At 42.8% G+C, this 25,913-nt stretch overlaps 1 protein-coding gene across 2 annotated transcripts in view; it reads right to left on the reverse strand.

The window, feature by feature from the left end:
• The window catches only part of FCHSD2 (FCH and double SH3 domains 2), a 140,182-nt gene that overhangs the window by 106,744 nt on the left and 7,525 nt on the right, over positions 1–25,913 (reverse strand). For both annotated transcript variants that reach the window (XM_035116186.2, XM_035116187.2), the window contains exon 3: positions 1,071–1,116. In XM_035116186.2, the coding sequence (XP_034972077.1) occupies positions 1,071–1,116 (46 nt within the window). The remainder of the gene's footprint in view (positions 1–1,070; positions 1,117–25,913) is intronic.

Consider the following 25,913-nt stretch of genomic DNA (forward strand, 5'->3'; position numbering starts at 1 on the left):
GTTCAGTTGCACCAAATTAAACCAGAATAGTTAAATGTGTGCATACGTGCAGCATTTTTAGTAGTGCTGTTGGTATTACTCATTGTTCATGTGGGATATGATGTGCAAAGGATATCCAATTCCTCGCGAAATTCATCCTCTTAAGAGAGCCTGAGAAGAGTGCCCCTCTTTCTGTCTGAATGAGGCAAACACTATATTTCTCAAAGCTATTTAGGGATTTCACAGTGAAGGAGATTTATCCCTAGGTTTCAGAGGTCCAAAGCCACTCGACAGCACCACACTGGATCAAGCAATAAGTGTACTAAGAATAGAGTACAATGTGCAGAACACTGAAGGCAGGACCGCGTTATGCAACCCCAGCCTTGTAGCACAAAGCCCCCAAAGTCTCTTTCCCAGCTCTCAAGTCAGAGGTCGGCAACCTTAATTGGAGGATGGGCCGGTCAACGCTCTGTCCATCAGAGGATGGGCCGGAGCATGTGCGCACGCACGCTCTTCCAGGTCAGAGGAGCGCCCGTGCACATACGCTATTTCCGGTGCTCCTCCGACCCAGAAGTGCACCGGAAATAGCGTGTGCACATGTGCACGGGCGCTGAGCACCTCTCCATCCTGCCCGCGTGCTATTTCCGGTGCACATCCGGGGCGGAGGAGCAGTCGTGTGCACAGGCACTATCAACCCAGAAGTTGGTCACCGCGCCATGGGCCGGTTAGACAAGCCTCGTGGGCCACTACCAACCCATGGGCCCTAGGTTGCCGACCCCTGTCTTAAGTGCACTGGAAGAAGGAACTCCAAATGTCTTACACCTGAGGCGGGGGAACAGATCATCAGCAAGACCCTCTATACAACAAAAACATACCTACTGCCAGGGATGTGGAGGTTAGTAAGTTTCTCTGTACCTAATTTTTGTGGCACCAATGCTACCTTTTCTTGGTCTGCCTCGTTGGCAGTGGCCATGTCATCATTGGGGCTTTTTTTTGGGTTGGATGAGAGAGGCTGCAGGAGACTTTGGAGTAGAGGAAAAGAGACACTTTGCCAGTCCTCAGACAATCAGCACAGTTATTCTGTGACTTACCTGTGCATATTCTCTCTCAATTGCAGCCTTCTTCTGACTGAATATCCTACAAGAAACATAAAGGAAATGTCATCAAAACAGAGAGTATTGCAGAGATGATGCACTTTAAAAATAAGTTCTGCGTAAGCTCAGTTCACTTTGTAGGTTTGCCCTGGCAGGAAAACACACAGATGATGTACTGTCCAATGATTAAAACTTTATCTGGCACCTGCAGCTTATGGGTTCAGAAGCACTTCCGCCACAAGTGGAGGACAGTTCTTGGGGATGCTACAAAATATTTCAACCAGCCCAGCTGAGCCACACCCAGGCTTTTTGAAAGGAACTGTTACAGTTCTATCCTTAGCGTGTTTGGCCAGCTTTTCCAAGTGCAAGACACTCATCCCGTCTCAAAGAAATGCCCTGCTTCAGTCACATTGGCATAGATCCCGTTACTGTCAGTGAAGTGAAATGGGAAATTTCCCAGTGCTTCATTTTTCCAAGGAATTTTTTTCCCATTTCCTAAGTTCGTTAGTAGCAATGACTGGATGCAAACTACAAATAAATATTAGGCAAGCATAGCAATTTCAAAGGTTTTAAGTTAAAATAAATTAAATCACTCTCTAGGGCACTAGGATGGCTTTTTTAAAATGCAGACTGAAAATCTGCATGTCAATTTACAATTCTATTCCTTGTAAATGAACAAGTCCTAGTTGAGAGGTGAAAAGACATTCACTCTTTATAGGTGTTTATTTTATCAGTCTTCTACTTTTCAGCAAAGTCAAGTAATAACCTAACATTACATTTTAAAATTCTCAGTCATAAAAACAACACCAGAATGAAATATATATAATTAAAAGAAAACTCTCATTAACAGGAGAAATAACATAAAGACCATGTAACTGAAATCTGAGATTAAACCCCCCCCCAGTATTTTCTTATTGTTTTAGTCAGTCAAGAATGGTTATAAATCATATGCTCTAAATAATATAACCTATTAATATTACATTATACCAAAAACTTAGAACCATAGAATTGCAGAGTTGAAAGGGACCAAAGATCATCTAGTCCAACCCCGTGCAATGGGGCTTGAACCCACAATCCTAAGAGCCTCATGCTCTACCAACAGAGCTATATTTCCATGAATATATATTCGAATTTTAACAGATGAGTTTCAGCTCAACACAAGCTTTCTTCTAGCTGTAGTAATTTACATCATTTCTTGTTATCTTTTAGGTACCAGGTCCTCAATATAACCATATAACAGTCATAATGGTATTAATAAATTCACACATACCAATTCTTAATAATTTTGACAGATTTCTTTCAGAGCTGTTGAATATTTCTACATGCCCACCTGGAAAGCCATATGGTATTGGTTCAGCACATCTCTAACACAAGTGCATCTTTATTTATTTTATTTAGTCACTGTTGAGATTGAGATCTTTAATTGAGACCACATGGCACTGGTTCTGAAAGACCTGCATTGGCTCCCAGTACATTTCTGAGCACAATTCAAAATGTTGGTGCTGACCTTGAAAGCTCTCAACGGCCTTGGCCCAGTAGACCTGAAGGAGCGTCTCCACCCCCATCGTTCAGCCCGGACACTGAGGTCCAGCGTCGAGGACCTTCTGGCGGTTCCCTCCCTGCGAGAAGTGAGGTTACAGGGAACCAGGCAGAGGGCCTTCTCGGTGGTGGTACCCACCCTGTGGAACACCCTCCCACCAGATGTCAAAGAGATAAACTTCTGACTTTTAGAAGGCAGCTGAAGGCAGCCCTGTTTAGGGGGAAAATTTAATGTATGATATTTCATCGTGTTTTTAATATTCTGTTGGGAGCTGCTCAGAGTGGCTGGGGAAACCCAACCAGATGGGGGGGTATTAATATTAATAATATATTTATATTATTATGAAAATGCCCTCTCTATATTTTCATTAATCACTACTTGACAATAATTTGATCATTCGACGTTCAAATAATGCCTTTTCATTCTTTTCCTTCTCCATTAAACCACATAAAATTTAGATAAATCCTTCTGAGTCACCTGTAATTATACTAATAATTTTTCAAACCAAGTTAGTTACTGACCTACCTTTTTATATACTTCAAATCAAAATATTCAAACCAATTATTTCTTTCCAATATTTTTATTATCTTTAAATAATTTTTCACTTTATTCATTTAAAAAAAAGATTTAGGTGTACGCATTCAAACTTTAGTCAGGGCTGTGTGTTTCCTGCAAATCTGCAGGAGTACAGAATATAGTGTTTAGCATTATTATTCGTAATCTCAGCTTTTTTTTTAAAAAAAAGAGCACGTTTCTGACTGCTAAAATCTGTGAAATTTTTCAAAGTCCTTGCCCCTCCTCTGATTAGCAAAAACATGATAAATTATGCAAGAGCAGGAGTTGCAGAATTATGCAAATTTGTGTAATTTGCATTAAACTATGGCTCACAGTTTAGCTTAAAACCTTTGTCCCCCCCCAACCCCAGCATAAACTAACAGCCTTGAGGATTTCCCCTTAAGAAGCTGACTTGAAACATAAGTTCAATTCATACTTGCTTCCTCTCATAGAAGTCTGCTTTGTATGAGTCTCCCTTCAAGATAACTTGAAGCTCTACTGCAGGAACGAATACAGCATCTATGAGCAGTGCTCATGCTACCTTTGTGAAAGAGTCGAGCAGCTTTTAAGATACAGAATAGCCGACATCTGTTAGAAATGCCAATAAAGGCAGCATTTTGATTTACCTTTCAAAAAATACAGCACAAAGTAAACAACAACAACAACCTAAGTTATGTTGTACAAATAGACCGAACGTTTTCTGCATTCCAAATTAATCACTTTGAAAATTATTTAACACCCAAAGTAAGGATTTCAACAGCTGAAGCAGAAACAGGGTTTTTTTGTCGCCTTAATCAATTTTATAGCAAAAGGCTCCCTGTCCCCCAAACAACCTCAAATTAGTTTGCTTTGCACCCAATTCAAATAAAATGCTCCTGTCTCTTGCGACAGCAGATATACTAAATTGCACAGAAGGCACTACAATGATTAAAAACTTTCTTTTTGTCCCCTGTGATCGTTATCAAGCAGTATGTTAGAAATCCTGCTTTGTTGCAATGCTATTCTAATGTACAGAAAAAGCCTCTCTCACCCCCAATATTTAATTGCAGCATGAACTAGCTATTGCATTTTATTCTCTCTTTGCAAAGAATTGACTTAGGAAGAAGCAATACTGGAGATTGACAGTACCAGCCTTTTATGTTTTCAGGATTTGTGTTCTCTCCAGCTGTGTTACTGACATCCCTAAACAGACATATACAAAGCTTTTTTTTTTAACCTCAGGACAGTTTATACAGGAACCCTCTTATGACATCTAGACGTTTATTACAAGACATCAAGAGAAACAAGATTTAAAGAGTCAGATTTCCCAAGAGTAAAGAACCTCTGCTAGCAGCAGGGGAAAAAGTCACTGATCTAAAACATTTACTGTCTTATCTTGAATAATCTGACATTCCACATTTGTACAATGTCAAGAATTTCAGATTTAACAGTTTAATTCAAGAGAGGGGAGGGGGCTTGTTCGTTCACCAGCATTCTAGTAGAGAATGTTTGGCATTATATATTAACAAAAGCCTTCTGTAGCACTCATTAAAATCCTGGAAAGACCCTATTTGCTTGCACAACCCCCTCCCCCATCTGTTATGCATTACACACATGTATTCATAACTGCTGTTTTATATGCATGACTTCGACATTAATAATTGCTACAAAAGGCTAAAGATGGTAAACTGCATTCCCCCCGACCTTGTCTCTGAGGCAGAAGCTGGTGTTTTCAAGAAATCTGTCAAGTAAGGAAACCTTGTCCTATCAGAGGTATTTATGCAGTATGCTTCCAATGTTTACCTTCATTTGTTCTAGAAGAGCACATAGAAAAAGCAAAAGGTTTTGTTTTACATGACTAAGGCGGGGGAAATGCTTTGCCTATTTTTTATATGCTGATTTAAGTTCACATTTGTCCTCATAAACTACTCAGGGCCAGGAAGGCACCTTTGCCCAAGCATAAAAACATGTACATGCCGTCTTGTGCCTCCTTTAAAAAGCAACCTCCTAGGCTCCATGGATGCAGAGTAAAATGTGACAATATGCAGGCATCAGAAGAAGAAACTGCTCACACAGGGCTGGGCAGAAATTAGCAGTGGTCTTTGGGTAGGGTGATGTGCAGCCATATATTCTCTTATAGTTACAAAAGGTCCTCATGACTCCACAATGCATCTTTACTTGCCCCCAACAATCCACCTGCCTTTCAAGTGCTCACCAAGATAGAAAACAAGCAAAACCCAAACATATAAAAGCTTTAAAAGGCTTTTCTTTGGAAACAGAATATGTGTAACAGTTAACCTATGACAACCGGGAGGGGGGGGGGGAGGAGATGTAGTTTTTGGTACAAAATTGGTTTCCTCTGCAAATTCTTCAGGTGGGCATTTTATATACAACTCATTCATTTGAAATTAAGTGAGATTGTCAGGTTCTGGCCTTCTTGTTACTGCCCCATTCAGATTTGCTAGACAAAGGATGGCTCCTGGGGCAGACCTGCCAAGCCAGCAGCCCCACAGGGCCTCAGCTGTAACATGCCGGTCTTGTACTGCAACCTGCAAGGAGCTCAATAAATATAATTTATGTAGCCCCAGGTAAACTTCAAAACAAGAGCTTGAGTCTCTGTCTTGTGCGCTCTGTTGGCTGCTAATAGAAAATAGGCAGCAATGAGTTCGACACTTCTGCCCAAAAAGGGAGATTCCACCATGCTCTCTGAGAATGGAGGGCCTCTTTTCACAGCAGCAAAGACTTCAAAACCAGGGGAACTCCTAGAATCAATAAAAGGGAAGGGGTGGGGATAGAAACACAGTAGAGGTATTAGCCATGTTAGGGGAGTGGTGTAGAATGGACATAGGGGGTAGCAAGAGCAAGAAGGCATGAGCCAAGTTTAGAGAGCACAATAGTCAGGACATTTCTGATGCACTTCTAACCAGTCCCTGCTATTACATTGGGAGAAAGGGGAGATAATCCATGCATGTGTCCAGACAGACAATTAACAACAGACCCGTTTACATTGGATGACTTCCTAATTTGCAGTTAAAAGCAGCGTTTGTAATTCACCAGGTGCATTTTGCCCAGGCGTCAGAATGTCACCTGAAGTCTCCACCATCTGGAGATGCATGCCTGGGGATCCCTGGATTTTGACTATTTTCACACACTAGCAACACATCCTGTAGAATTCCATCTATCATATTTTCTCTCCACAATCAGAATGAATTTCAGGAACCTAAAAGTTGTATTGAAAAACGTGATTTTCGGGCCTTCTGGCCCAAAAACGGCAACTAGAGCCAGTGTGGTGTAGTGCTTAAGAGCAGTGGACTAGTAATCTGGTGAACCGGGTTCACATCCCTGCTCCTCCACCTGCAGCTGCTGGGTGACCTTGGGCTCGTCACACTTCTCTGAAGTCTCTCAGCCCCACTCACCTCACAGAGTGTTTGTTGTGGGGGAGGAGGGGAAAGGAGATTGTTAGCCGCTTTGAGACTCCTTCGGGTAGTGAAAAAGCAGGATATCAAATCCAAACTCCTCCTCCTCCTCCTCCTCCTCCTCCTCCTCCTCCTCCTCCTCCTCCTCCTCCTCTTCTTCTTCCTTCTTCCATTTTGACAACTGTAACACTGGTTTTAAGGAGCTATTTGGCCACTAGAATATATATCTGAGTTTCTAAGTTTGGTTAAAAATCTGTTGCATAAGATGGTTGACCAAAAGTTTCTTGCTGTCCCCACCATTCATTCTGCTAGATCCCCCTGCCTCTTTCTACAAATAAAATACTAGGGAAGGACAAAAGAAGCATTGAGAAAAAGCATACACAAGAGTTAGGGGAAGCTTTTTCAATCCAATGGGAATGGAATGATGGAAGCCAACAATACTTTCCCCCCCTTTTTAAGAACTGCTAGCTAGCTGCACTATGCTTCATATAAGTGTAGTTTATACATTCAAAGATACATTTTGGACTTTCCAGGGGAACAGAAAGGCTAGCAACAGTACCCATGGGAATCACCTAGAACTGGTAAGGGGGGTACATTAGTTCCTCCTCTATACATAACTGTGGAGGAAACTAGTATTATGTGGTCTGGCTGTTTAAAGAGTTCTTCTTCCTTATACCAAAACAAGTAACACACACACACACTTGACAGAACCTGGCACTTTCATGAACAACTCCAGTTTCAGAAGATTTGCAACAAAAGTACCACTGCAGATAGAATGTAGCCTCCTTATATATATTGTTTGCTGCAACTGGCGAGCTAGTTTGTAGCCCTGATTAACATATCATATTCTCCCACACCATCTTGAAATGGATGCCTTTATAAAGCAATGCCACTGCAAGATCTTAATTCAAAATGCAGCAAAGTGTTGCTTAAATGAATGGAAAAGACTAGCTTCAGAGAGCTAGAGCTAAATGAGAGCTTTGTGGCTTAGAGTCTGTTTTAATACTATGTTTATAAACCAGCTTTCTGCCTTGTACCAAGAACTGTCACAAGTTATAATTTATATAATTTACAGTTATAAAGGCTCTTTAAGTAAGTTCACGCTGCAGGGTGGAAAGGCAGTATGATTTTGTTTTGTTTAAAATAATTAGTAATTACTATTTAAATAATTTACCATTTACCGCATAACACAATTGGCCAACTATTTTTTGGCATGTGTGGCACAGGAAAACCGCCCGAGCTAAGACTGTACCAAGGGACGCGGGTGGCATTGTGGGTTAAACCACTGAGCCTAAGGCTTGTCGATCAGAAGGTCGGCGGTTCGAATCCCCGCAGCGGGGTGAGCTCCCGTTGCTCGGTCCCTGCTCCTGCCCACCCAGCAGTTCGAAAGCACGTCAAAGTGCAAGTAGATCAATAGGTACCGCTCCAGGCAGGAAGGTAAACGGCGTTTCCATGCGCTGCCTGGTTCGCCAGAAGCGGCTTAGTCATGCTGGCCACATGGCCTGGAAGCTGTATGCCGGCTCCCTCGGCCAATAATGCAAGATGAGCGCCGCAACCCCAGAGTCGGTCACGACGGGACCTAATGGTCAGGGATCCCTTTACCTTTACCTAAGACTGTACCACTCAAGTTCCATACACAACTCGCTGCCACTCATTGTGAAAAGTAGATTGTGTTATGTAAATACTACCTTTTTTGTTTAAAAAGTATTTAAGTGCCTACCAATTGCATTCTTTTCTTTACAGGTGGGTAGCCGTGTTGGTCTGGATCGAAGTAAAATAAAAAAAATTCCTTCAGTAGCACCTTAAAGACCAACTAAGTTTTTATTTTGGTATGAGCTTTCGTGTGCATGCATCTGAAGAAGTGTGCATGCACACGAAAGCTCATACCAAAATAAAAACTTAGTTGGTCTTTAAGGTGCTACTGAAGGAATTTTTTTTATTCTTTTCTTTGTTTCCTTTTCCTATGTCAATGCATGGAGTCAGATTAAGCCCTCTCATTATCTTAGGAAGCTGGTGCATTTGAACTCAGAGAAACAGACTTCTTCTAATGATTCTCAGAAGATCATGAAGACTCAACTAAATCTGGCACACCTGCCAGCACATCCTCTTTCTATCACCCTTGTAGCTTTCAAATTCAAGTGAAACTGAAATTTAATGCAGGAAGCAGGTTGGGATTGTAAAGTTTTAGAAAGTTACGGTCGAGCAGGGGCCAAAAGCTAATACTGTAAAGGCATTGAACGGTAATAGAAAAGAGCATGTTCACAAAAGCAGAGTACCCAGACAGGATTGTGATTGTGGTGATCTTCTCAGGTATACTAACAGTATGGAAGAACCTCATTTGGCAAGGATAATCTTTCAAGTGCTCTGGTACACAGTCTGATTCTAGTTGTATCTGATTCTGGTTTTGTATTCAACTGTTGAATGAAAGATACAGGTACCCATCTGTACAGTCCAGTGTCAAATACCTGCTGGGGCTGCCAGAACCTGCTCGCAATTTTCACCAGAGTTGTCCAATGCTATCTTTTCTCCTTTAGCTTTTCTCCACGGTCCCCCAAGACTTTTATACCAGGCTAAGTGCAAGCAGTCTTTTTTAAAGTCTCTCTCACCTGTATATAATGCTCTGAGTCGGAGTTCAGGAAAAGTAAGTAGTACTACACCTGTCCAGCAAATATAAAAAGGAATTTATTCTTTTAAGACATGTGGACTTTTCCACAAGGCTTTACAATAACATCCAATGAAAGAAACTGAAGGAAAAACACCTTTGTTTCATTTGCAATTGTAAGGCAATAAAACAGGGGTAAATATATAACTTGCTACCAAAGGGAAGCTTCTCTATGTCTGTGCTGCCACGTGTTATCAAAAGGATGAAGCTTTTCCAGTGACTCAAAAGTCTCCAGATCTAATTTTTCCAACACTAGTTGCCATTCTGCCATCACTCTCAAGATGTACTTTAAAAGTTACTTATCCAAGTTTTCTTTTAAAACCTTATTTATTACCATTATCTCCCGCCTTTCTGAATCTAAATCCAATCAAGGCAGCTTGCAAGTAACATTCAATTATATACACAACAGTAACACATTGAAGGGGGGGGGACATATCAGGATCTGCCCCACATGACAGTATAATATAATAATAATAATAATAATAATAATAATAATAATAATAATAATAATAATAATATATTATTTATCCCCGCCCATCTGGCTGGATTTCCCCAGCCACTCTGGGCAGCTTCCAACCGAATATTAAAAACAATACAGCATGGTAGATGGATCACCCTGTGTTGTGTGGCAATGTCCCTCCCTCCCCGGAAATAACGGACACGACACAGTGAAATAAGGTTAAGTGGGTGAAAAGGCCACAACTTTATTGGTTAAGGATGTTGAGCGGTATTGGCTTAGGCATTGGACCCTAACCGACTATATCCGACTGTAACCCGTGTGTTACAGTCTGGGAGAAATTAACCACCAGCAAGGAGCCCCCAGTGATATGTATCTACAGGGACACCTTCTGTGGCCACCGTTGGGGGGTGCTCTCAGGCCCTGACCTCCGTAGGCCCAGGACAAAGCTACCGCCCCCGGAACCCCTTTAACGGGATTAAATCTCCAAATTTGGGCAGAGGATGACGTACTCTGCCCCCCCATTCTTGTTCTATGCAGATTTCCAATGCCTAACCGCCAAACCAAGTTGTGACGAAATGCTATGAGGTAGGCGAAAAAACCAGATTGGCTAATCCAAGTGGAAAAAATCCTACCCGGCCCCACGGCCAACCGAGGCGACCGACTAATTCCATAGCAGCGTCGGCCTACCTGCCTAACTGCCTAGCCAAGAGGGCGGGTGGGTGGGTGATCCGAAGCTTGCGGTGCTGTGCGACGAGAGAGGCAGTGTTCCCGCCTCCCTCCAGATTTAAACAGGGAGAAGGCTCCGCCTCCCAGCCGGCCCTATTGGTCGGCTGGGGTGTGACGGAGGCGGGAACACCGCTCTCGCGAGAGGGCTGAGCTACAGCCCCCTCGCGAGGGTCGAGTCGGGCCACGCCCACAACACCACCTCCGTGAAATGCGGAAGTGGTTTTGCTGGGGGGTGATGACGACAGTACAAATGAGGCAGGCCCTGACACGGTCTTTTTCAGTCTGCCTCCCACTCCCTGCAGTCTCTCCCACATGACAGATTTTCAAGAAACCGCATGGAAGAGATATATGCTCAATCCATAAATAAATGGCCTAATAAAGAGGCACATTGTCCCTTATAGTTGACGATGCCTCTACTTTTTGAAACATTCTTGGGATCCCAAGCCATTCTCCAATACCAAACTGATGTGATGAAAATAATGCCACACACTGTGTAGAGCAGGCACAAGGGTTCAAACTGGGCTAGGGAGGAGTAAAATCTAGGTGACCACAAATTGTGGACCCCTGAATACAACCACCAAGGGCTATTCCAGCTTTATTAAGGTTACTTTACACGTCATTTGATGACTTGAGTTTGCTTATGAGCAGTGCTTTTTTTCTTAAAAAAACGTTAGGGGTACTCTCATTTTCCTACTCATACTGAAATATTGCCCCTCAATGAGGCCAAACTTAGATTCACAAAATGTTTAGGGGTATGCGTACCCCAGTGTCCCCCCATTAAAAAGCACTGCTTATGAGCCATTACAAAACACACAGCAGAGACAGAACCATCACACGTGGTATTTCGATGGAGTGAGTTTACATGCTGGCTTGCAAGCCTTCAAGCTCTGACTGTAAGAAATGGTATACATGCATGAAGTGTAGCTCACCTGTACCCCTCAACGAATGTATATGCAATTGACTGTGCAAGTTTCAATGGGCACCCACAAACCATTTCTGCAGGAAAGCCTTTGCACACTACAGTCGTACCTCGGGTTACGACCACCTCGGTTTGCGAACAGTTCGGGTTACGAACTGCGCAAACCCGGAAGTGTTTTCGCCCCGCGCGTGCGTGCGCAGAAGCGGCGCGTGCGCGATCGCGCAATCTGCGCATGCGCAAAATGACGGCGCCCATCGCGTTCGGTTTACGAACTATTCGGGTTACGAACTGCGATCCGGAACGGATCGCGTTCGTAACCCGAGGTATTACTGTATTGCGCTTTGCTACACCCCCACATTAAACAGTGGTGTGTTTTGTTGTTTTTTGTCAGTTTGCATTATTTGATCATGTATATTGCAGTATTTGACAATAAACTTCTCCAATGTTAAGCCCTTGGCTCTCAGCTTTAGCAAAATGCCTGGGAACCTCGTCTTATGCTTATTAAAAGGTTAGCAGTGCAGAGAACACATGAACCTCAAGGCTCCAAAACCAAAAGGCAGTTTTAAAACAAACAAACAAACTTTGGGATTATTTGTTGTTTTGCAACATTTTGGCAAAATATTTCCGGATGCCTGGAACTGGAACAAGTGAAGCTCACTGCTGACAAGAAGCCATTCCTCTAGCCTGCTGTTTTACCACTTGGCTGTGGCTTCATTTCTGGATGTCACCCTCTGTGCTTTTGAATGCGCAGATTTTGCTTGTTTAATTCTTTTACACCATTAACATTTGAAAATGCTTCCAAGATTCTTCAGAGGTACAGGACAAGTTTTAAGCATACTGTAATGCAGAAAATTATTTTCCTTCTGGTCCTATGTTTCAAAGGTCATGTTGATTTTTCATATGTAAAGTTTTACCAGGTTGTAAATGCAAACAAAAAGTCTACATTGAGAAATCATATTTCTTTCCTGTTGGTTCATGCTCTGTTATGCAAGGACTATTATATAACCTAGACTGCCTCAGGTTCCAAAGAATAAAGCACTTTAAAAGTGCACACAGCTGCTTTCTCCGCTGCCAAGAGGAAGATATGTTGCTTCCCTTTGATTACCTATACTGTAGATGTTTAATATTAGACGATTACACACAATAAAATCCTTCTAGTTTCAAGAGGTCCAGCCAGTTACATCTTAAGTTGGGAAATGAAGTTCTGTCTTTGACACACTGTGTTCACTACCCCAAATCCTAAAAAGCAACTACCCCTATAAAGGCTATTATGTAAATCTTTCTGCCATGGAGGGTTTCCCGTTCAGTTCCTTGGAAAATAAAACTAAAGGTGGTCAATTAATATGGGGACTGGCAGCTCCTTCACTCAACCATTGTCTTTACACTGTGGTTTAACACAAAGGTTCAACCAGTATGAAACATCTATTCTTCCTACCTGGCTGTCATTTATTACAATACAGGACAGGTGGTAGTCAGTTACAACACTGTGAAATTGCTAACTTGGCTTTATAGCTTTACTAGAAGCAATTAAATTACTTCTCGTTTTAGCACAGAAACTGTGTCACTCAAGATTTTGCATGCAGAAGTCAGATTCTATTGTCCTGACACCATATCTATTTAGGACTTGTAAGTTCTATATAAAACCTTTTAACCCCAGCAGCATGTATATATATGTAAACACCAAGAGGAAAAATATTCTAGTCTGCGTAACTGTTTTAAAAATGGATAAGCCACATACTGTAAAGGATTAGAATGCGTTGCTATTGGCAACAAAGCTTTAAAAAAAATCAGATGGGGGCATCTAGAATTCCCTTAGCAATAGAAGTAGTAAATCCCAGGCAGCAATTCTGCTTTCATCAGAAAGACACTGGAGGTACATCAAATGCTTAGAAGAACATTTCATCCTAGACACAATGGAGTACCAAGACTGATGGTTTTTCCCAGGGGGGAGGGGCAGGGTGGGGTAGCGATGGAAAAAGGTAACCATAGAATTGCTTGCATTAAAATGAAAGCTGCTAGTATCAGATGTGCTCCATTTGATAGACAAGGAACGACAAATATGCTAGAGATACATCATAAAAGCCCTGACTGGCATTTGCTGTTGGTAATTACTTCATCTAGACCAGTGATGGCCAAACTTGGCCCTCCAGCTGTTTTGGGACTACAACTCCCATCATCCCTAGCTAACAGGACCAGTGGTCAGGGATGATGGGAACTGTAGTCCCAAAACATCTGGAGGGCCGAGTTTGGCCATCACTGATCTAGACAGTTTTAAGCTACCCTTTAATTAATTTTTTTTATTGAACAAAGAACCAAAGTAATACAAGTAATTTCTACAAAATCAATCCGCTAATTCCAAGAATTAGCAGGCAATAGCTAGTGCTGTCCCTCTAACAACAATCCAATGGGTTATCTCTTCACATATTGTTTATATATACCAGATGAACTCAAGGGTTGGCTCAATGCCTGGACTCCAAAGTATGTTACCTGTACCCTAAAAGCCTAGGAGACTCATGTACCACCAACATACAGTATTTAACAGTGGAAAACAGCCTCTGGGTATCCGGTATTAACTGGCAAAACCATTGAAGAGGTATTTTCTGTTAAAGCTCCCCTCAATCCTGGGAGTTAGCAAAAAGTCTGAGCATCCTTAAGAACATATAAAGTTTATTTGAGCAAACATGTGAGTTTTGCAACTACTATCTCACCAGTTCCAGCAGAGAATTCAACAGCCGCCTGACCTGAAGGAGCGTCTCCATCTCCATCATTCTGCCCGGACACTGAGGTCCAGCACCGAGGTCCTTCTGGCGGTTCCCTCGTTGCGAGAAGCCAAGTTGCAGGGAACTAGGCAGAGGGCCTCCTCGGTGGTGGCGCCTGCCCTGTGGAACGCCCTCCCAACAGATGTCAAAGAGGAAAACAACTACCAGACTTTTAGAAGACATCTGAAGGCAGCCCTGTTCAGGGAGGCTTTTAATGTTTAATAGATTACTGTGTTTTATTTTTCTGTTGGAAGCCGCCCAGAATGGCTGGGGAAACCCAGCCAGATGGGCGGGGTATAAATAATAAATTATTATTATTATTATTATTATTATTATTATTATTATTATTACTTGGTCAAACTATCAAGTGCCTCCTCTGGTGGCAAAGACCTGCAACCCTGGAATAGAGTTCCATGCAAACTGCACATGGGATCCTGTATCCCTTTCTGAGTCGAGCGTAAAAGTAGCTCTTTCCTCCAAGGAAGAAATGTCATCACTAGTGATTCAGGAACCTCCTGTGTCCACAGCGAAAACATCAGATACACCTATTAATGTACTAAGATAGCATCAGAATTAGAATGACCTTCCAATTATAAATGCCAGTGCAAATAAAAATGTATTGCAGCACTTCTGGGAAGTGCCTGAGTTTACTGGCAAATCTCCAGAAGGAGTGCCAGAACTGCAGGATACCCCATAATACAAGCTTGATGCAAAGTTGAGAGGTCAAGGATCACAACAGAACACGCAGAGGAGGGCAGCTTCCAAATATAGGAAGGACTCAAACTGTTCACAGCTCATAAAGCAAAACCCAGCTTCTTGTACTGAACCTGGATGGCATGGAGCGTTGGTCTGATGCAGTCCGTGAACCTGGAGGATTCTGCATGCACAAAACATCCACTGCCATCCCAGAAAGCACAGGTGGGAAGAACCTTGGAAAAACCATACAGTCCAAAGTCTTGTGCAGTCTAGCATCCTTCTTCTCAGCACCCAACCAAAACCAGGACATGAGCATGATAGCCCCCTCAAGCTTTTAAAGGTGTAGCAACCAGAACTGTAAACAGTATTCTAGGAGTGAACATGATATACATTTATATAAAGGCATTACAATGTGGGTTTATTTTTGATCTTCTTGCTAATGGTGCTCAGTGTGGAATCTGTCTTTCACAGCTGCTGAACAATCCCCCACTACTCCAAGACCTCTTTCCTGCTTAGCCACCATCAACTCAGTCTATATCTGTGTATAGTTGACAGAAGCATTTTTGTCCCAGTGTGCATCGCATTAAGCTTTCACTCAATGACATTTGCCATCGTCTTGCCTGCTCACCCAGTTTCAAGAGATCATTTTGGAGCTCTTTGAAATCCCTTTGTGTTCTTTGCCACTACTAACAATCTGGAGTCTTCCACAACTTGACCACCTCATTACTGACCCATAACTCCTGGTCATTATATCTCACAGATCTATAAAACAGCAGAAGTATGAGCCCACAAAGTGATAACCAAGCAGTATCTGTTCAGGTCTTGGAAGGAATGGAAATTTTAAGCTGCAGTAGCTTACACTCGTGATCCAATGTTTGCGTACTCTGGTGGAGTCACATGACATTAGAAAAGAAAGAACAGTTGTACAGACATAGAACTGAATTTTGATATTTGTAAAGGTGTTACAGCTAAGACACACAGTCAAGGTCACAGTACTCACTGATGTTTGGATTTGCAGATGATAAAAGAAGGTACTGTTTCATGAAGTCAAAGCATTCCATGGCACATACCAAAAGCATACTGGTATGGTGCAGTTTTAACTTGACACACAATTCTATCTGAAGCAGCTGCAAGCTTCACAAACACTTCAATGAAAAAGGAGAAGCACGTGATATCTCTCCCATCGTGCTATCATAATCTTTGAACATGTCACCTCTACATCACCCATTTTATGGATATACTACACCACATGGTGCCAATTTATGTCTCAGATAAACAAAAGTCTGGCACTTTGGTATTCTGTAGTCAAAACAAGATAAAATCTATAGGAATTACAGCAAGGAAAACTGTAATATCCACTGTGGAAATTTGCAACCAACATTTAAACTTGCCAGAAAGGGGGGCTGGACCCCATCATTGTTAACGATTATACACAATGAAGTAAACGTATACCTTTTCTTTAAAAGGGTGTTGTGTGCCAGGTTGGAGGGTTTATAACTGCCAAGGCCATCTATTTTATTCACTAATCCCCAGGGCAACTGTATGGACTCAACTCAGAAAATCTAACATACTAGCTGAAACCTTGGGTTGTATTCAACATAGCGCTAAGCAGATTGTGAAGGGAAAATCTTGTGCTGGTGCGACAATGGAATTATCTCCCCCTTTCATCCCCCGACACCCCTTTAAAGCAATTCTGTGGTTCCCCCCAGAGAAATTAACCCTTGTACTAGCAAAAAATACTGCCCCATATTTGTACAGCCAGAAGGGAAGGGGCAGGAATGCCTCAGTCACAAATGGAACTCCACTCATGGTTCTTGGGATCCAACCCATAGTTCCAAATATTGGCTAAAATGTCACTGCGATCAAAGTTAATCTACCAAATCTACCAAGACAATATTATGGGATACAGAATTTTCCAGAGACAAGATTAATGCAAATCTTCACCAGCCTAAGTTTCTGGACTGTATTTAGAGGCAGCCCCACATATAACGTATTGCGCTAATCTAACTTAGAGGTCAGCAGAGCATGGATGACAGGTTAGGCTATCCCTGCCCAGATAGGGGCACAGCTGGGCCACCAGCCAAAGCTGATGGAAGGCTCTTCATGTCACCAAGGCCACCTGTGCCTCAAGCAACAGTGATGGGTCTCCAAAAGTACCCCAAGCTACATATCAGCTCCTTCAGAGAGAGTGCAACCCCATCAAGAGTGGGCAACCTCCCATTCATCTGGTCTAGGGAACTACCCACTAACAGTACCTCAGTCTTATCTGGATTGAGCTTCAGTTTGCTGGCTCTCATCCAGGCCATTACTGAGACAAGACAATGTCCCAGCACATCCACAGCCCCGCCTGCAGATATAAATAAGAGGTAGAGCTGTGTGTCATCAGCATATTGCTGACAACAGGCTCAAAATCTCTGGGTGACCCCACTTAGCGGTTTCATGTCGATGTTAAACAACATGGGGGATAAAACTGAACCCTGAGCAACCCCACATTGAAGGTTCCATGGGGCCACGTAGCACTCGGCAAGCATCGCCCTCTGGAAGTGGCCATCCAAGTACACTGGAACTACCCGGTACCACAACACAGTGCCATCCCACAACCCTGCAAAGTAGGACAGCTGCTCCAGAAGGATAGCATGGTTGATGGTATGAAAAGATGTTGAGGAGAATTAACAGCAGAGGTCATCATACAGGATGACCAAAGCAGTTTCTGTGCCAAACCCAGGCCTAAGTCCCGACTGAAACAGATCCAGTATGCATATGGTATACTTATCGATCAAGCTGTATCCTCTTGACCACCAATGATGTATGGGTGGTGGTGGGAGAGGGGTTATTGGTTTGTGTTTTTCTGTTCCTGTTTTTATTGTGCATTTTGTGCTCTGTGGGTTAAAGCACTGAGCCTAGGGCTTGCCGATCAGAAGGTCGGCGGTTCGAATCTCCGTGATGGGGTGAGCTCCCGTTCCTCGGTCCCAGCTCCTGCCAACCTAGCAGTTCGAAAGCACAAAGTGCAAGTAGATTAATAGGTACCGCTCCAGCGGGAAAGTAAACGGTGTTTCTGTGCGCTGCTCTGGTTCGCCAGAAGTGACTTAAGTCATGCTGCCACATGACCCGGAAGCTTTACGCCGGCTCCCCCGGCCAGTAAAGCGAGGTGAGCGCCGCAGCCCCAGAGTTGTCCACGACTAGACCCAACGGCCAGGGGTCCCTTTACCTTTACCTATGCTGTGAACAGCCCTGAGAATCTGAGGATGAAGGGTGATATACAAATTTAATTAATAAATAAAACAAATAAATGGCCACATGTGTGATCTAAATATTGCTCCATCTCAAAACAAAACAGCTTCATGAAAAGCAAACTAGCGGCCAGCATGTCTTTCAGAGAACTTGAAGTGCCAATGGTGTTGAAGTTACACGGAGGGTTTTGACTAGCATGTGTCTGTAAGACCTTAGCTAGAAAGTTCTAGTAAGGATAGAAAGAAATGCTGGATGATCTCACCCCTGAAACTACTACTGTTCCAAATATCCTAAGGCTAATAGGGAAAGCAGTTGGACTCACAAACCCTGGCACAAAGAACAGTCTAGAGGCTACCAACAAATAAGTAAAAATGTTTCTTTCTTTGTTTGTTTATTACATTTCTATACTGATCTTCATCCCAAGATCACAGAGTCGTTTACAATATAAAATAGTCTGGTAACTATAATAAAGAATAATTGCTAGATGTAGCTGATTTTCTTTCAAGAGTTTTTTTTAAAAAGGGGGGGGGAGAACTGGCATTAGTAAGAAAATAATTATGGTGGAGAATGAAGGAGTGGCAGAAACTGTATTAGGTGCCCCCAAGGAAAGAAACCTAGGAAATATTATCTGTTTTTCAAAAATTACCTGCCTGTTGTAATAAGAGTACAACCGAAAGGCACCAACAGTTTTGATTTAATTGCTTCAAAAAGAAGCAAAATTCAGAGCTTTGGCCATGCTACGTATCAATGTCCTTTCAATATAACATTTCCCCTGCTCAATTATTGTTAAAGCGTTTGCTTTGAAAGAGATGCAAATCAAACAGCAAGCTATAGTCTCACAACTCAGCCACTAAGCTTTTTCTTAATTTCCTCCCTCTTTCCTCTAATCAGATTCCTGATCACAGATCCCTGTTTATCATATTTGCTGTACATGTTGTATTCTGTGGCTCACGCAACACATTAAGTTGTGCCTGCAAGCTGAACGCATTTGCTTTTAAGGTTTCCACTACAAGCTCAGGTGCATTCTACGCCGAACACAAGGCAGCCTTTTCTACAGTAAACAAAAAATGCTAAAGCTGGAAGGCAGACTCAGAAGCTTTTCTTGTAACTGGAAAGTTTAAAAGGAAAGGAAATTTGGATTGCTGGTGTCTGGAAACAGGACAGGGTAAACATCAATAGTACTTGAAAAACCTTCAATGCAAAGAGAGCCTAGAAATCTGATCTGTCTTAATAATTCTTTCTAGAGCCATGACTTTGATTAGTGGAAAGAATGGCTTTTTTTACTAACATCTTCTCAAAGAGCAGACGACCTTAATATGTTCACATCATATGGTGCTGTGGGTTAAACCACAGAGCCTAGGGCTTGCCGATCAGAAGGTCGGCAGTTCGAATCCCTGCGACGGGGTGAGCTCCCGTTGCTCGGTCTCAGCTCCTGCCAACCTAGCAGTTCGAAAGCATGTCAAAGTGCAAGTAGATCAATAGGTACCGCTCCAGGCAGGAAGGTAAACAGCGTTTCTGTGTGCTGCTCTGGTTCACCAGAAGCGGCTTTGTCATGCTGGCCACATGACCTGGAAGCTGTACGCCGGCTCCCTCGGCTAATAACGTGAGATGAGCACCGCAAACCCAGTCGGTCACGACTGGACCTAATGGTCAGGTGTCCCTTTACCTTACTCAAAGAGCAGAAGACCTTAATATGTTCACCTCTGATCCTTTTCACATGGTAAAACAAGTTGTAGCTGCAAGATATGCGTTAAAGAAGATGTGAATTGCTGTTATTCAAAGTACATTTTATTCGTAGGAGTTTTTCTCACCCTGTTCTTCAATTTCTATACATTAAGAGAAAATGGAATTCTATAACTGCTTTTATTCCCATGTTGCGTCTCTACAATGCAACAGTCTATGTCTAATAGGCATCTTGATTTTGAAGTCTATTTCTTGAACATATTTATCTAATTAGTGCTTGGAATCTGTGTCACTTGTTAACTAACACATTGTTACAACAATGTAATGAAATAATGTTTCTGCTTTGATGCTTTTATGTAAGGCTACCTATTTTGTTAGGTACATCATCAATGGCAGGCTATACTCAGTTATTCCATTTAAGACATATACCCAACAATCAAAACATGATTTGCTGCCCTAGAATAACTATCTTACGATACCTGAGTTAGCAGTAAGTAGCATCTTCTGATTTCACCCCATAATTTCAAACTTCTGTAGGACTAGGCTCTCCCCAAATTTAGATACTTTAATCTGTTCCTCCTTCCTACTGAGATACTTGTTGGATAGAAACCACATAACCAAGCATTCTTTATCTACACTTATTTTAGCTGCAGTGACATAAAAGATGGAAGGATAACTCACCAAGCTTTTATGTCTTTTGAGAATGATTGGCAGTGGTTTAGTCATGCTGGCCACATGAGCCAGAAAGCTGTCTGCCGACAAACGCTGGCTCCCTCAACTTGAAGCAAGATGAGCGCTGCACCCCATAGTCGCCTTTGACTGAACTGTCCAGGGGTCCTTTACCTTTTACCTTTACCTTAGTACATAGTAAATTATAGCTTTGACTGGCCGGCTAAACCAGGTGAGGGTAGCCAATGAAACTTGAACACTCAGTGAGTGAAGGACTATCCCTGCATTCAAAGACAGGCTCTGGCGGATTGCGTAGACAAGACCAATAGCGGGTCTAATGGTCAAGAAGGTGGTTTCTGCGCAAGCTGTAGAGCAGGCATGTCAAACCTGCGGCCCTCCAGATGTTTTGGCCTACAACTCCCATTATCCCTAGCTAGCAGGACCAGTGGTTGGGGAAGATGGGAATTGTAGTCCAAAACATCTGGAGGGCCGCAGGTTTGACATGCCTGCTGTAGAGGGAAGTGAGGGGCAGATGGGGCTCATCAACCTGGGAAGGTAGCCCGTCTTGGGAAAGGAAAACTGATCCTAAACCTCTGCTGCCTTGTGGGTTAAGGCTAACCCTACACAAATTCAGAGTGGAGCCCCTAAGATGGTTGGATGGTGCCTTGTACGCCTCCTTCCAGCAAATCCTGCAGCCAAGCTGGTACCAAATGTATTGATCTGCTTTTCTTTGGACCACACAGCGAGGCTGAGTGGGAGATTTTGTTGTCTGGGCCTCTCAGGACCTCCAGACACACTGCCCAGGCTTGTGCCTCGGAGAGGTCACGTCAGTGCTACTAATGCAGTGGTTTGACTTCATCCCCCCCCCCCCCAAAGTACACTCCATTCTCTCTGGAGACAGACGGATGCCAACAAAATTAATGGAAAGATGGTTAAGGGAGCTGAGCTTTATTCGGTTGGTGGGTGGATGGCCCTGCATTTGGGCAGAGGATACCATAGGCGGGTCTTACACAATTTGTGACCTACCAAGCTGCAAGTCAGCCATATATTGGTGTGTGTGTCAGATGCCTGACAATCCCCCTGGCATTATAGTTCCAGACAGGCAGCAAGAAAAAAATGCTTACTGACCCACCGCGCCCCACTACCTCCTATTTGGTGTGATGGGTCACAAGTTACAAGAGTTGAACTGGATGGCCAAATTGTGCCTTGGTTCCTTTCAATTTTACTATTATTCAATTCCAGCACTGGCAAAACACATACACACAACCCGAAAAACCCCACTAGCTCAATTCAGAGAGTGAAAAAGATAAGCAAGTCAGTGGTCAAAAAAGCACATTATCGCTGAGAAAGCTTCAATAATAACACCTCTGTTCAGGCAATGCCTCATGAAGAATCAGTACAGAAGTGTGTCTTATTTGCAGTGGGTGTGTTCTGTCTTTCATGTGGCTATTTCATGTTTACCAACTCCCTTCCTCTGAAGACATGGCAAAGCCAAGAGAGCTTCAGGAAGTGGTGGGTGGATTTCAGTGGTTGGCATTAAGTCAGCCAGTTTGTTTTGAAAAGAAATAAGAGAAATTAATGGAAAATGTGTCTTTTTATCAATAGCTCTGGCCATGATAGCTGAAAAGAACCCTGATGTTCTGAAGGTAACATGCTTAATTTATGACTGCCAGATGCTGGAGACAGTAATCAGTTTCATACCATCTGATGAACTTCCAGAATCCTCTGACTTGCCTCTGCTGGAAACAGAATGCTGGGCAAGTTCTTAATTGTGTGGCTGTAGCCTACACCACTAGTTTTATCTCAGTATGCAAGGGCAGAATACAATACTGTACAATTGTATCTTATGCAGGTGTTTGGTTCCAAGGGTTCCACTTATATGCAAAAATGCATATGGCTGTGAGTCCTGGAAGGCCTGGGAGGGCAGAGCCCCCAGACTGACTCCAGCTACAAAACTGACTCCAGCTACAAAACATAGGCCCAAAAACAGTCTCTTGCACTCAGGTATTGCTTAGGGGAGTTTGTTGCTGTTAATGATTTTTTATTTATTTTTAGATATTATGATTTATGTAGAAATTGTTCAATTTGGTTGTGTATTTTTGGATAGTTTGTTTATATTGTAATTATGTGTTTCTTCATGTTGTAAGCCGCCTTGAGCATGGCTTCAACCATGGAAAAGCAGCATACAAATAAAATTATATAGCGTACAGTATATCTAAACCCTTGGAAAACACTCCCCAGTGAGCATCCTGGGGCCATTGGAGGCAGTGCGCCGAGAAGGCCTTGCCCTCCTTGCCCCTCCAAGCAAGGCAGAGAGCTTAAAAGCTCTTTCTGCAGCAGGTTTTACCAGCACAGAAGACTTTTAAGCTCTCTGCCTTGCTTGCATTTAACTTGTGGGATTTCAGTCACCGGCCTTCAACCACATATGGTTGAAATCACCCAAGTTAAAAGTGCTTAAGGTGCAACTGTACTGTAGTGAATTATTAAAGGTCCAAGCCCTGCAAAGAGAGCCAATGCTAGGACTAAGCTCCAGGGCTTGTGTATCCTAAAGGAATGTCACCTGTTGAAGGCACCTCCTTATTTAAATTTGGGAGGCCTCACTTTCCAGCCTTTCCTTCAAGCAGGTAAGCTCAGGCCAGGTCTTCTCCCCAACAGCCCCCATTTTTTAGGATGCATTTTGAGAAAGGTCTGCCTGGCTCTTTCACTGGCAATTGAAGTCATGGCAGTTTTAGTAGACATTTTCTTCCGGTGGATGGCACGGGTAACCCATTCTAAATTGTACATTTTAACTGTGATCCGAAGCTGCTGGGGACTTAATATTTTAATCTGTGAGCCGTGGACTTTTTATGCTTTTAATTTGGGTGTGGTTTACAGCAAAGTGGCCACTGAGAAATACTAAAAAGAACTGAATTCATTTTGGAGCACATTATGAAATGCAAGCTTTGGTGCATAATAAAGAGGGTTGGCTCATCTTTAAACAAGCCATGACACATACTCCTGAGACAAGCAACCTTCTGTCCCTCTGTGAAGATGAGCCACCATGCCAAACCCACACCTCCATGCTTGTATCGCTTCAAATTCCAGCATCAGATTACTTTCACTTTTTGTACAAGCAAGATGGTTAAAAATAAACATCACTCTTTTACAAACACAGTTCTGAACACCTAGTCAAATCTGGGACAGCACAATAAGAGTCAAAAGAAGTCATCTATTCTACACCAATATGCCATGCGGCTAGTTACTAAAAAATTCCTGCAAACTACAGTGCACAGTAAATTAAGATTCATGTTTAAAACAAAACATTTGCCTTGTGTATTTTCATTACAGAAGGCAACTGCAAAAGGAGCTAGCTCAGAAAAAGATCTGTAACCTCTGGAGGGACCTCAATTTCCCCATACAAAATGCAAGAGTTAAAAAGAAGCGTGCACATTTGTAGAATGTTCTCAATCTTACTAATCACATTTGCTAAAGCACAAATTTGTAACTTTTGTAGCAGTTTTAAGAACACAGCTCATCAAGTTCAGTTGCACATCATCTATGCTAACAGAGCTCCTAATTTTCCCAAGTGCCACTTCTTATGTAGTCAAAAATGGCACCAAACACACACACACACACAAAAGGAACCTCAAAATTTGCAAAAGAACAAACATAAGCCCCCACCCCAGCTCAACAGCCAAAGCCTGTTGAATAACCGAAGGGTGTGTGTGTGTGTGTGTGTGTGTGAAAACTGGGTGGAGGGGGGATGGAATGGCAGGGACCCTGAACAGAAACTATCCACACAGCAACATTTTGTCACCTCTGTTACTAGCTCAGTTGCTGAAGAGCATAAATTAGCACCCTCCATTGCTCAATAGGTGCAGAAATCCATTTATTAGGAGTTATTTGAATTTTTAAGTACCGTATTTTTCCATGTATAAGGTGCCCCCGTGAATAAGACTGACAACCCTTATTTTTTAGAACCCCAAATTAAGAAATTGGGGCAGAGCCAGAGCCTGAACCCAGGCCGCCCACGCCAGAGCCCGAAACTGAGCCCAGGCTGCCCACACCAGAGCCCAGACACGAAACCAGGCCGCAAAGACCAGAGCCCAAGCATGAACCTGAACCCTTGTGAATTCACCATCCATGTATAAGATGACCCCCAATTATTAACTCAATAATAACAAGAGCAATAGACTTACTATAGAAACAGAACTACACCACGTGCAGAAGTGAACAGTCCTTTGTATGTTAAATCAGATATGCGCTTTTGTCCATGTACCTCTGTTCTGCTAAGAGAACCCCTTAATTCTACTTGCTTTGAATCTTCAGTGCTGACTCTGAATTGCTAGTTACATTTAAGTGTAGAAGTGCCAATTATTCTGCAATAATTAGCAGTGCATATTTGACACCAAAATTACAAAACCCTTTTAAAAAGCTGTCCAAAAACTTTGTGATCAGGAATGGACATTAACACAGCCAGAAAGGGAACACACGACAACTGAAGCACAGTTGGAAAAATCAGATCACTTATGTTTCAGGCATTTACAAATACATTTCAACAGGAACAGAACAGAATCTCAAAATTGACTGTCGGCAGACAACAGATTTTTCAGCTCATATTTAACAAGTTAGATGAGAAAAAAAAGAGGACAGCATGCTGACACTTAATTAACAGTACACTCTAAAGTTTAGGGAATCTTAAGAGAGCTTTGAAATACAGTGGTACCTCCGGCTACGAACGGGATTCGTTCTGGAGGCCTGGCCGTATCCCGAAAACACCATAACCGGAGGCGTCTTTCTGCGCACGCACATGGCATGATTGAGCGCTTCTACGCATGCGTGTGCAGCAAAACCCAGAAGTATACACTTCCAGGTTTGCCGTGGCTGTAACCCAAAGATTCCGTAACCTGGAGGTTATGCAACACGAGGTACCACTGTATATCTAAACCAGGCACCCGCAAACTGCAGCCCTCCAGATGTTTTGGCCTACAACTCCCATGATCCCTAGCTAACAGGACCAGTGGTCGGGGAGGATGGGAACCGTAGCCCAAAACATCTGGAGGGCCAAAGTTTGGGGAGGCCTGATCTAAACCACCCCATCTGGATTTCAGGGGGCATGTGATTCTACCCACCAGAAAGACAAGGTTTGCTGTTGCCCAGGTCCCTGTTGTTGTGTTTTTTTTAAAAAAAAGGTAGCTACAGTCTAAAGCAGGCACGTTCAACTCCAAAGAGAGTGATCTACTCCCAGTATTAAAAAACTGGCAGTGATCTACCCATTGTCATTGCCAAGAGTTGTCAAGCTTTTTGTGGGGAGGTTAACCAAAGTTGTTCAGCTTTGGGGGGTGGGGGGCGCACACGATCGACCTGTTGGACATGCCTGGTCTAAAACAAATGAACCATTTGGTTAGTGTCTGCCTGTCTTATTTTGATGCATGAATTGTTGTAAGATCTAGCAGTTATTAGGCAGGATACTTTTTTGCCTACAGAAAGTTTCGCAACTGGATTTGTACGAGATTGTGCCAGTTTGACTGACTGTGATTGTCCCTCAGTCTTGGGGCAGAGATGT

This window comes from Zootoca vivipara, chromosome 4 (assembly GCF_963506605.1).
Source record: "Zootoca vivipara chromosome 4, rZooViv1.1, whole genome shotgun sequence".
NCBI lineage: Eukaryota > Metazoa > Chordata > Lepidosauria > Squamata > Lacertidae > Zootoca > Zootoca vivipara.